At 39.2% G+C, this 11822-nt stretch overlaps 2 protein-coding genes across 2 annotated transcripts; one reads left to right on the top strand and one right to left on the bottom strand.

Annotated features, from left to right (window-relative positions):
• Positions 1-3103: 3103 nt before the first annotated feature.
• LOC117627942 (protein PAM68, chloroplastic) lies at positions 3104-4240 on the top strand. Its single transcript, XM_034360263.1, has 2 exons — positions 3104-3319; positions 3596-4240. The coding sequence occupies exons 1-2, from the start codon at positions 3236-3238 to the stop codon at positions 4172-4174; spliced, it is 663 nt and encodes a 220-aa protein (XP_034216154.1). The 5' UTR covers positions 3104-3235; the 3' UTR covers positions 4175-4240.
• Positions 4241-4277: 37 nt separating this feature from the next.
• Positions 4278-6489, bottom strand: LOC117627943 (F-box protein At4g22280-like). The gene is given in 3 exon segments (XM_034360264.1): positions 4278-4847; positions 4957-5029; positions 5249-6489. Coding segments are annotated over 3 exon segments (1248 nt in total). The 5' UTR covers positions 6211-6489; the 3' UTR covers positions 4278-4634.
• Between the last annotated feature and the right edge of the window lie 5333 nt (positions 6490-11822).

The following is an 11822-nucleotide window of genomic DNA, read 5'->3' on the forward strand; positions in this document are numbered from 1 at the left end:
CATTACTTTCATGCTCAAACTCATCACCACGATTGTTCTTCTCATTTGACAGTTGCATATCACCGTAACTACCACAATTAGACTTTGTGCATTCTTCAAATGCAGGTGTATAACCCTTGCCCATCTGATTGAATGCATTGCGGCTTGTATCACCACCCCCAAGTTCTCGATCTCCACCAATGGGGGGCTTGAGGGCTATTTCTCCAGAGGGAAGGGGCTGAGACAAGGGGATCCACTTTCCCCCTATCTATTTGTTCTTGCTATGGAAGTCTTTTCCAGGATCCTTGTCAAAGCTTCTAGTAATGGAAGGTGCTCTCACCACCCGAGATGTGCTAAGCTGGATTTGGCTCACCTTTGTTTTGCTGATGATCTCCTGTTATTCTGCCAAGGAGATCTCCAATCCAAATCAGCCTCTGTCATTAAATAGAGTTTTGATTCCTTTTCTGCTCTCTCAGGGCTCTCCGAGCGCCTGACAAAAACAAATTTTTCAGTGCTGGGATGGATGAAGATACTAAGCACAATGTTGAGAACCTTTTTGGCTTCAAAGAAGGGACCTTGCCCATCAAGTTTCTTGGAGTGCCCCTTATTTCTACTAGACTCACAGCCAGAGACTGTAGGCCTCTCATTGATAAGATTACCAACAGGGTTGAATCTTGGACTAGCAAACGGCTTTCCTATGCGGGTAGACTTCAGCTCATCAGATCAGTGTTGTTCAGTATTCAGGTCTACTGGAGTAGCATTTTCATTTTGCCGAAGGAGGTGTGCAAGGTTATTGACCAGATCCTCAGATCTTTCCTCTGGCATGGTGCAGTTGGGATCTCTAAGGCTGCCAAGGTGGCTTGGAACGTGGTCTGCCTCCCGAGAGAGGAAGGAGGGCTTTCCTTCTTAGACTCTAACCTTCTATAGAACAGCGCTTAGAAGAACAGCGGATAGCGAAACGCTGCAAGTAAACGCTGCTAGTATCCGCTGCAACCGAGAGCTAGGAGTTCTTTGACAACCGAGAGTATTGAATGGCCTACCGATAACTGTTTATCAAACGAGCTAGGTCATGAGCAAAAGAGGAGTCATTGCAAAGGAAAGGGGGAAGTTCCGGTCTACGATTTATGGGTGTATATACTCTTTCCTTTTGTCGTTGTAGCAATCTTTCTTAGTGCACCCTTAGGCGAGTAAAGAGAGAATGCTTGGTAGCAGGACAGTAGGAGTTCAGTAGGCGGGCCAGTAGCACGCATGCCAAGGATAGCTGCCCAAGGGTTGAAAGCCAGTAGTAAACCAGTCAGCTAGCTGAAGTTAGAAAGTTCAGAAGTAGCTGCTCTCCTAGCTGCACATTCATCGTATATAATAGTATGCCACACTGTCCTTTCCTGTTGATGGTGAGTGAAAAAGATGAATCCTATAATAAGTCATGCCATGGTTGTTGTGAAAGAAGAAACTCTTGGAGGAAATGCCTTCTTAGCAATTGAATCAACTCCTGGTGATGAAGAAGAAGAAGGAGCTGTGAGGAAGGGAATGATTGCACTAGTCCCACACCCACGGACAGAAGGAATAGAATACGCTCTTTGAAGGACATTAATCAGTAGGAGAAGATAGCCACGCACAGAAGTAGCTACTATTTCATTCCCTTCGCTCTGATCGTAAACGTCCTTCTTCCAATATGAGTGATTCTTTGCCTTGACGCTGTGAGAGCTTCCGGTCCTTGAGTATGAGTACTCATGTCCGCTCTTGGGTTCATAACCGGTTTGACTGAGAAAAGGACTGGAAGAAAGCGAATCCAAAGCAGACATCCCTTAAATAGGTATACTAGTGATTTACCCCTTAAACTTGTACTTAACTTTCGATTTACCCCCTATCCTTTTTTCTTTTTTTTTGAAAAATGAACTTTTTTTTTCCTCCAATTTCCCCCTACCGTCTAAGTCCGCCACATTTCATCCAATTTGCTGTTAAATATGAGGGCAAAGTGGTCATTTTGTATGTTAAAAATAAATTAATTAATTAAAATTAAAATTAAAAAACAGATTATTGAAATAAACTCTCTCTCTCTCTCTCTCTCTCTGTGGGGTAATTTGTCGCAGAGGGTGTAGTTGCCCAGAAGTTCCAATTGTTACTCCGATTTGCCCAGAAGCTCCACTTTGAGCGTAAGGAATCCTCATATGGTGTAATGTATGGTAACTTATGAAACTCCTCCATCCATACCCTAACCTTCTTCTGCCCTCCATAACCCTTCGGAAAATTTATCGGGAATGCCAACACAGTCTGCCCCCTCTTGAATTGTCTATACGCATCCCCTAAATCAACGCCCTCTTTACTCCTCTGCAATTCCGACACCGCATACTCCTTGGGCCATTGTATGACCTTCAAGCAACCAATCCCATTTGAGGCCTTAATGATTCTAAAACAATCTGGGTATTTTGGAACCAACACTTTCTCAAAACCATCAGGCAAACTCAGATCCCATTTCAAAGGATACAAAGATTGGAGCGGTAAAGTTTTACTTTTTGTCATCATAAGCACTCTACAAAGCCTCTCCACAGTATCACTCTCATGGGTTTGGTGTATACTCTGTTCTTGAGGGATGGGTCTAGGTCTAGAGGCAAGGGCTGGGGGATGGAATGGGTTTGGGTCTGGGGCTGGGGGATGGGTCTCAGCTGGGGAGAGAAAAAAAAAATATGTGGAAGGGGAAGGGATCTGTGGGGTGGGGGATTGATCTGGGAATGGAGGATTAGTATGTGGGTAGAGGATGATACTCTTTTTTTTTTTTTAAATTTTTTTCAAAAAAATATTGTTTTTTTTTTAAACTGAAAATCGGATGAAATATTGAGGATTTAGATGATGATAGGGAAATTGGTGAAAAAAAAAAGTTCATATCCTTAATTTTTTATTTTAAAAGAATAATATAGGACAAATTAAAAGTCATGTACAAATTTAAAGGGTAAATCACTAGTATACTTATGAAAAATAATAATAAACAGTAGACTCTTTTAAATGTCTTTAAAACTCATCAACGTTTTAGATTTTATGGGCGCAATCCTACGGCCCTTAGATCAGCGGGGACCCACAAATGCAATATCTCTAACCTTATCCCTGTTGTAGCCCACTCTGTTCTCCTCTCTTCTTCACGGCCCTTCAAATCCGTCTATTTTTTAAGGAAATGATAATACCGGAAATCCCCATGCCAAGTTCTTGCTCTTTCTGAACACCAAGGCTTCCATTTCAAAGAGCACTAGCAGAACCGAAGCCCATGGCTGCAATTGCAGGGCTATCTTCATGGTCATCCAAGCCCTCTCCAATTAGTCCATCGCAACACCAAGCATCATCTAGTAAGGTACCATTAAATAGAACGACTGCAGATTATACTTTTCTTTTTCTTTTTTTCTGTTTTCAACCATCTGTAGTTCTTGGTTTGTTTTTCTAATGTGCTGAAATGGTGGTATGAACTTGAATTCTGACGCTTCCCTTATTGAAAGAAGAATAATAAAAAAAAGAACAAGAGTATTGTGTTTGTGTTTCAATAGATGGAAATTGCAGCTTGTTTCAATGGCATTTGAATTATGCAATTGCTCACCTATTGCTTGCATTTTTTTTTTTTAAAATCCTGCAGATTAGTATTAACCCTTGGACTTTCTCCATCACCAACAGTTTGAAAGAAATAACAAAAACCCACTACCCAATCTCTACAACAGACCAAAACCAGAAGTTTTTTTCTCCCTCCACACACTTAAATGCAACCTTGCGGAGCCCAAGAGGCTTTGGCCCTTCCCCAAAGAAAAAGAAAAAGACCAAGAAGAACACTAACCAAGACAATGACAGCGATGAAGATGAAGATGACGATGAGGACGAGGAAGAGGACGAGCGGGAGGAAGGCGTAATACCGGAGATCGTGACAAACAGGATGATTGGGAGGATGGGGTTCACAGTTGGGGTACCATTGTTTCTGGGGCTCTTGTTCTTCCCATTCTTCTACTACTTGAAAGTTGGCTTGAAAATAGATGTGCCCACTTGGGTGCCCTTCATAGTGTCGTTTGTGTTCTTTGGGACGGCCCTTTTTGGGGTCAGCTATGGGATTGTGTCCTCCAGTTGGGATCCTTTGAGGGAAGGCTCCCTCTTGGGTTGGAATGAGGCTCAGAAGAATTGGCCTGTGTTTTGGCAGTCCCTTCGCGGTGGATCTAAAAAGGACTAATTAACAACTTACGCTCTTTCAACAATTTTTCCTCCTATACTAGTAAATTTTGGACCTTTTTTATTATTTAGCTTTACTTATTTTTTCCTCTCTTTTTTTTTAGTTTTTTTTTTTTTCATCAATGTTACTAGCCAAAGCAAATGTAGTAGCACCTCTAGCTTTAGCAAGTTAAACTAAAAAATAATTAAATGATCAGATTATGTTATGTATGCTTTCCATACATATATGTTTCCCTAACTCATTCCTCCAAAATGAAAGAAGCTAAAAGCAGAAGATAAGAACAGTCAAAAACACTTGTGCACTTCCATCAACAAAGACAGTACCCCTTCACAACTTTGAAAATGGAATCCAAGTAAAAATCTAGATACCACTATTTTGGAAATTCAATTTGACAAGCCTTCAAAGCCTAGGGAACATTGAAATCTCCTGGCCTAACTCCATCATGTGTTCTACAGGGAAATCACGGAGTATAAATTATCAAGTTATTCAAGACTTCACCATGCTTCAACAAGTACTTTGCCACTTCCATCTCATCCGGCCGTCCCTTGAATCCCCGTATGCAAATGGTCTTGAGGCATGATGACAAGCAAATAGGTACCCACATTGGCGGACACCATACATGGGGTACATGGAGTAAGAATTCCTTCCCGTAGTAAGCACCAACAGTTCGCGACTTGTAAAGATTATTCAAAATAAACAAGTTAAATTAAACCTCCGAAATTTGCATATTGGTACCAACACCATTTAGCTTTAAGAAGGTATAAATCACAACCTATACTTACAATTTGAAAGACAAGGAGTTTTAGGTGGGGGGATTTCTTGAGCAACTTTGTCAGTAATCTCCAAGAGCAGCGTCTATGAAGAAATAGCTCCAAGTTTATCAAATTAGCAAATGTAGGCAGATGATATTGACGCATTAAGTTTGGATCCTTCGCATAATGTTAACTACAGATCAATCAATGACTAGAGCAACGACAAAGTTTCTCAGCATAATAGATAGAGCATTCCCATTGTAAAATTCCAGCACGTAAAAATGCTATCAGCGACTAAGGAGACAAGTTAGAGCACACTTACCCCCAAAAGTTTAGCTGAAAGTGAACGATCTTTAACTTTGAGAAGTTCGGCAAACAGGTTATGCACACAGACAGCAGAATCAAGGATGTCGTCATCATCAAGGTCCTCAAACCAGTGTAGCGATCCAAAATTAATCTTGGCTTTGCTCAGGGATTTTTAATTCTTCAAAGAATAGGTCGCCAAAACTTAATCCACGATTCCAAATTTTCAACATTTGGAGCATTGATATTAACAAAAATGTTGTACTTATCTCTACCAAATGGTTCCAAATAAATCAGTAGGCTCTTTAGTTTCAGTGCAGAGATATTAAATTCTAAATACGAAAATTCTTCAAGTGATCCAACTATAATCAAATCTTCAAGTACAGGGCAACAAGAAATGGGTTTCTCCATTGAGTCAGTATCAGTATGACAGATTGTAAGATGGAGAACCTTGAGACTTGGGAAACAATCTAAGGTGGGAGTGATGGTAATAACTGATAGCAACCTCAGCTTCAAAACCACCAATGTTTTGCACATGTAAAGACTTCTTGGAAACTCATAGAGCCAGTCTTCCCAATCCATCCCGGACTCCTCACAAAGATAACACAGAACAGAAAATTCCAGTTCAACAACATTACGCTCAACGGCGGGGCAAATCCAAGCATCAAACCGAGAATCATCCTCAAATTCAGAACAATGAAGTTGGAATCTATGGATGTCTGACGAGCCACGCGATAACAGAACATGATCCACAAATTCCCCAAAGCGATCTCTGTAAAAACTATTTCGATAATCGGAATCCCATAGAGTTATAGTAGGAACTTTAGTCCACACATTCTTCCACCTGTGTGATAAAAAGCTGGTCTTTACAGCCACGTCTGTTTCAAGGAAGGAAAGAATGTGGCAAAGAATTTCATTTGGTAATCCACTGATCCTATCCTCAGTGCATGCTTTAAATCGACCCTTTGAATGCGAACCCATATACGAATTTCCAACCCTTTCTGTTAAAACCCCAAAAAAAAAAAAACATTTGACTTCTAAGAGAGTTTCCTAGGGAGAAAAAATAAACATAAATTTCCTTCTTGTTTCAGTTCTAATTGAAATAAGAAAGGAAAATAAAGCTGCTTTGCTTTTGGGTTTTCATTCAACAGCACAAACTATAAGTTTTGGCCCTATGTTGTCTTCCTTTTTAGTTTTCTGGATTTTCTTGGCATCCAAACAGAAGACATAAGGAATTAACAAAGAAAATATTTCGGAAAGAGTAAAAATACCTGATATAGTTCTGGATTGGTGGAGCCAACTCTAGCTTCAGCGTACCGGTTTACTGTGTTTGGTTGCTGTTGCTGAGAAAACAGCAGGAAAAGAAGGGAAAACTGAGTAACAGGTTTCTCTTCTACTTCAGCATTTTCTCCTCGAAATGGGGTTTAGTGGGAGAGGGAGCGGGAGCGGCGCGAGCGTGAAAGCTACCGAAAATGTCTTTAAAACGACGATGTCTTAAGAATTGAAAAATAATAGCTTAAGACGACGTCGTTAGTGGCCTACCACCAAATAATACTTTTCTTGGTGTCAAAATATGGGCTTTGGTAATCCAATAACGTAGGTTCCAAATATGGGCTTGAATACTTTTGAACTCTGCGAACACAAGATGAGTGTCTCTTTCTAATTGTACCTATCAAGCATTAACATGATTTTTCAACTTCAAAACACTCAATAATGAGCGTGTTAAGTCTAAAACAAGGCAACAAATTCCTTCTATAAAATCTACGGTGGTATATATCAAGCAATGAGGGAATTTTCATGTTTGAAATTTACGTAGCGAAAAATCAGAATCACCTAGGATTACTTGTGTTATGAAGCTCAATGGGTGCTTGCACAATCTACATTCCCTCCGAGAGACGGGTTGTTCATGTTGTTAGAATTATAGTATATAACCCAAAATCAATTGACCATGTGCGGAAAGAGAAAAAATCATTTGAACTATTAATGCAAGACTTTCAATTCTCGCGAGAGACATATACTCTCAGCACATGCCCGTTTTAGAGATTAGATTAATTACAAAGTATAGGGAGAACTCAAGTTAGGAGTCGTTGCTAAATCCTAACACTTTGAAGTTTTGAAGCTCCTCGTCGTCCTAATCTTAGCTTTTGATGATCCAAGCATCTTGGAGAGGGATTCATCCACATAATCATACATAGTATGAGACAATCCATTTGCCATATCTCTTCTTTTAACATGGGGCAAGGCAAGAAATGTTGTTTTTAAAAATTAAAAATATATATTTATAAAATTAGAAATTCAAAGGACAGGTACAATAAATCAATGGCAATCAAACATTGGAAATAGGAAAAGACTTGGGATTGCGATAGAGAGATCTACTTTGGGGAGGATCGCTGAATGGCTTTATAATCACTTTTCCAAGTACAACTGTTATTAACTTGAAAACAGAACATTCCTAACGTTAAAAGTGGTCTAAATCCACCACCACCACCATGCCTCTCATGTTTCATTTACTTTTCTATTTATTTTGTCTTTCCTTTTCTTTTCATTTTTTTTTTCATTTTTTGAGACAAAGAAAGAGAGAGAGGCAGAGTTTTTTGAAAAATTCATTAAACAAAGAAGGCTTAAAGAAAAATGTTTGACTCTTTTCTTTTATCATTTTAGTAATTAATTGCATGCATTCATAAACAATATAAGAAGAAAACATCACCAACAAATGGAATATTATTGTCTATTATTTGATGACATGAAAGACTTTCAATCATAAGATGCATCACAACTTAATTCAAAACGGAATTTTGTGTGCAATTCTCTCTCTCTTTTACTCAATTTGTTCGTATAGAGAGAGATATAATAGACAAAGAGATGTGAGAAAAATAAAAAGTGGTAAGTAAAGTTCGAGATTTTAATTTGAATTTGGTTGCGAAGCCAAGCCAAATGCCACAGCGGAAATGAGAGGAATGGCTTCTGGTTGTGGACCTTGACTATGCTTTTCTTTCTCAACAAGATCTTTGGGGGCAACTAAAAAGCTTTACTCTCTAAATGATGACACGTGGGCATGCAATGCAATACAAAACCCATTTGGAGCCTTTGGAGAATTTATATATACATATATATATCATATGTGAGAGAGAGAGAGAGAGAGAGAGATGAGAAATGGGGTTTGGTTTTGTTTGTTGTCCCTCTGTTCCAAGCATTCTTTGCTTAAAGAGAGGTTAGCCCCAGGAATAAAGCAAGGACAAGAGCAGAGACAGAGTAGTTGGCTAAAGTTAAAGCGCATGGCTTGCCCACATTGCCAAAGCAACAAAATACAAACAATTACAAGCACAAAACAAAATAATAGCAAATTATTATTAACATGAAACGAAACCAAATGCTGACAACCGACAACAGCCAGTAACCCCTCTCTGCTCTCTGCCCAAGAAGACACCCTCTCAACCGATTAGTCACCGGTCCTAGCCGGTTTGCAGTGTTTAACTGTCTCCTAGCCGTACTATTTTCCCTCTGACTCAAAACCCAGCATCAATTTTGCATAATGGGTTTTGGTCCTTTTCTTTGAGACCACCTTTGGGGACCTTAGGGAAGGACATTTGGGAGACGAACTCGGGGATAATATTTTTTATTATTCTGGTTTATAACACAATGAAACGGGAATAATTTTTTTATGTGTGATGATGTTATTGGCGAAAACAGCAAAAGACCTTTGGGTTTGGGCTGCACCAAATAAAATAAAGAAATTAAACCAGTCTCTGATGAGGAAGGACTCAGGTAAGGTGTAGAAGAAGACAAAAACATATCAGAAGAATTCAGAAAACAAATGGGGATTGGCTTTTGGTTGACACATATAATTATAAGAATCTTTTTGTGGTTTGTTTGACAAGATTGGAGATCTTCCTACATTCCAATTTGGATTTTTAATAGTGATGATGATTCCCTCACCAGCGGCGCATCCAAGTACCCCCTCCTCACTCGTGCGTTTTGATTGGACACAACATACAATTTTCCACTTTGCTTGGTCATTTCATTTCATTTCATTACATCTTTCTCGTGTCATAATTTATTCTGCCGAACAAAATTCATATCCAAAGTTTTAAGTTTTGTTTTCACCCACCAAAAGAAAAAGAACAAAAAGAGAACAAAAGGTTTAAGTTTCTAAAATATGACCTAGACCTAGAGGCTTTGGTGAGGAATAGAATACAAAACCAACCATTTGCTAAATTTGGAAAGTGTGTGTCACGTGACACATCACTTGTTAGGCTAATCTTAGCTTTCATGTTCAATCCACCATTGTCTTCTGGTGGTTTTGTCAGCTGGTGAGCTCCGTTCGATCCAAGTTAGGATCATTTGAGGGGCATATCTGATGGAGTTTTGCATGGAACACAAATCTTTTTGAAGCAACATGCATATATTATGGACTTTGTAGAGAGTATCTGATGGACTTGTTCTTGTTTCATTCATGATCATGTTTTTGCCATATGATTAGATGAATGAAGTTCATGGAACTTCAATAGAGAGAATATGAACTAAACAAGATTAATTTTTTATACTTACTCTTGTTGGCACAAGATCTATCCCGAATCGATTGATCATTAATGAGGCACAATGTGGATGGTTGAGTCAATATAGTCCTACTACTGGATCACATCCGACTCGAGCATGCTCAACAACGCCAACCCTAATTGCCACGTCATCAACCTTGACGGACCATGGTCGGGTATCACGATCCTCACCCCACCATGAGACTTGGTCAAACCCACCAAAGACACCCTTGTACATCGCTAGACTAACTGAACCAGAATCAACTAGAAATTAGTAGGGAGCCTTCTCTATGCTAACAAGGTTCTTCACTCTAATCAAGCTGTCAAGACCAAGTGTCATAATGTGGCTAGATCTTGCACTAAATGCATTCCTAATCCTCGCCATGATTAAGCCATGACCTAGACATCCTCATTCCTCCAGTTAAGGAGATATACTCCCTCATGCCTTCTATAAATACTCATCACCCAAATTCAAACAAGGGTAATAGCTCTCCACCATTTCGAAACTCTGTTAATTCTTTATATAATTCATTCTTACTTTGGCATCATAGAAGGTTTAGCTAATACTACACTTTTGTCACCGAGGTGACCAGTTATATATCTCGTGCAGACCATGTCTGTTGAGAAGATAAGGAAATATATATGGAAACAGTCCAAGATCTTGTCGTTGATGGACTACGCAACGTGCACACACACACACAAACCAGGGAAAGTAGAAGCGCACACACACACCCTAAGTAAAACAAATAATAGAACACAAGAATTTATAGAGTTTCGACTTTGTATCTATGTACTCTACGTAAAGTAGAAGCACACACACACACCAAAGTAAAATAGACAACATATAACACAAGAATCTATAGAGGTTCGGATTTGTGTCTACATCCTCTTTGGTGATCGACTCGAGGAATGTCACTAGTAATAAGAACACCTTCGGTTACAAGTAGAACCCCCTACACTCTTACATACCCTAGATCTTTATTTCTCTTACTCCCTGCTAAAACCTAATTTGATGCCACTAAACGGCTTATTTATACATATGGGCTTTTAGATACAATCATACAAGGAATAGGAAACCTAAAACACCCTATTAAAAATTAAAATAAAATAAAATAAAAAAATAAAAAAACCAAGCTGATTTGTGTGCTTCGTGCTCGAAAGCCTCTTATCTGCTCGAACACCTAGGTCCTCTCAAGTTTGAGCACTCCTTTTCCACCTGACTTTGAGAACTATAGCTCAAGCAAGCCAGTCAGTCTACACAAGTTTTGCAGCATCTTATAGACCTAGTTTCTTCATTCCTCTACATCTTTAGGTGAGCCAACATCAACACACTTCATACCCCCGGACCTCGTGAAAGCCCTAACTTTCACCCAATTAAAGTCGACTATCTAAAATCACATGTCAACAACTCTCATTTATACTTTGTTCCTCAAGTCTTCCTTGTTGGGGGATTATTGGTGATTTGGGCATTAACAATTTGCAAAAAGACTCTATGCATGGTCAATTAGGATGATTTTCCATAAATTTGCATTTATAATTATTTCCTAACATGATATGCTATGATATTAATTGTATCAATATTGCTATTTGTACAACGTTTATTGACTACATTCTTAATCACCTCTCTAATAATAGATGGATCCCATATACATTAGGCCATGTCCATCGCTGAGGGTTGGCCCAGGCAAAAGGGGAGAACAAGCCCGAGTCCAGCTCCAGCGCAGAGAAACAAGCCCGGGCAAGCTGCGGGTCCCACGAGCCCGGGCTGGCCCAAGGGCGAAATCAGACTGGGCTCGAGCCCGAGTTCGCTGATGTCAGCGCTGATGTCAACGCACTAAAATCAAATTTTTTTTTACTGTTGACTGCCACGTGTCGTCACCGGGTGGCTCCGATTGGATTTTTTTTCAGCAATCCTACGGTTCTTTTTTTTTTTGGCCAAAAAATTTTAAAAAAAATCCCAAAAAATCCGAAAAAATTCTGAAATTTTTTTTAAAAAAATACCAAAAATTTATGTATTTTTTCCCTATAAATACCTAACCATTTTATCTACTTTCAACA

The sequence above is a fragment of the Prunus dulcis genome, chromosome 5 (genome assembly GCF_902201215.1).
Source record: "Prunus dulcis chromosome 5, ALMONDv2, whole genome shotgun sequence".
In the NCBI taxonomy this organism is placed as follows: domain Eukaryota; kingdom Viridiplantae; phylum Streptophyta; class Magnoliopsida; order Rosales; family Rosaceae; genus Prunus; species Prunus dulcis.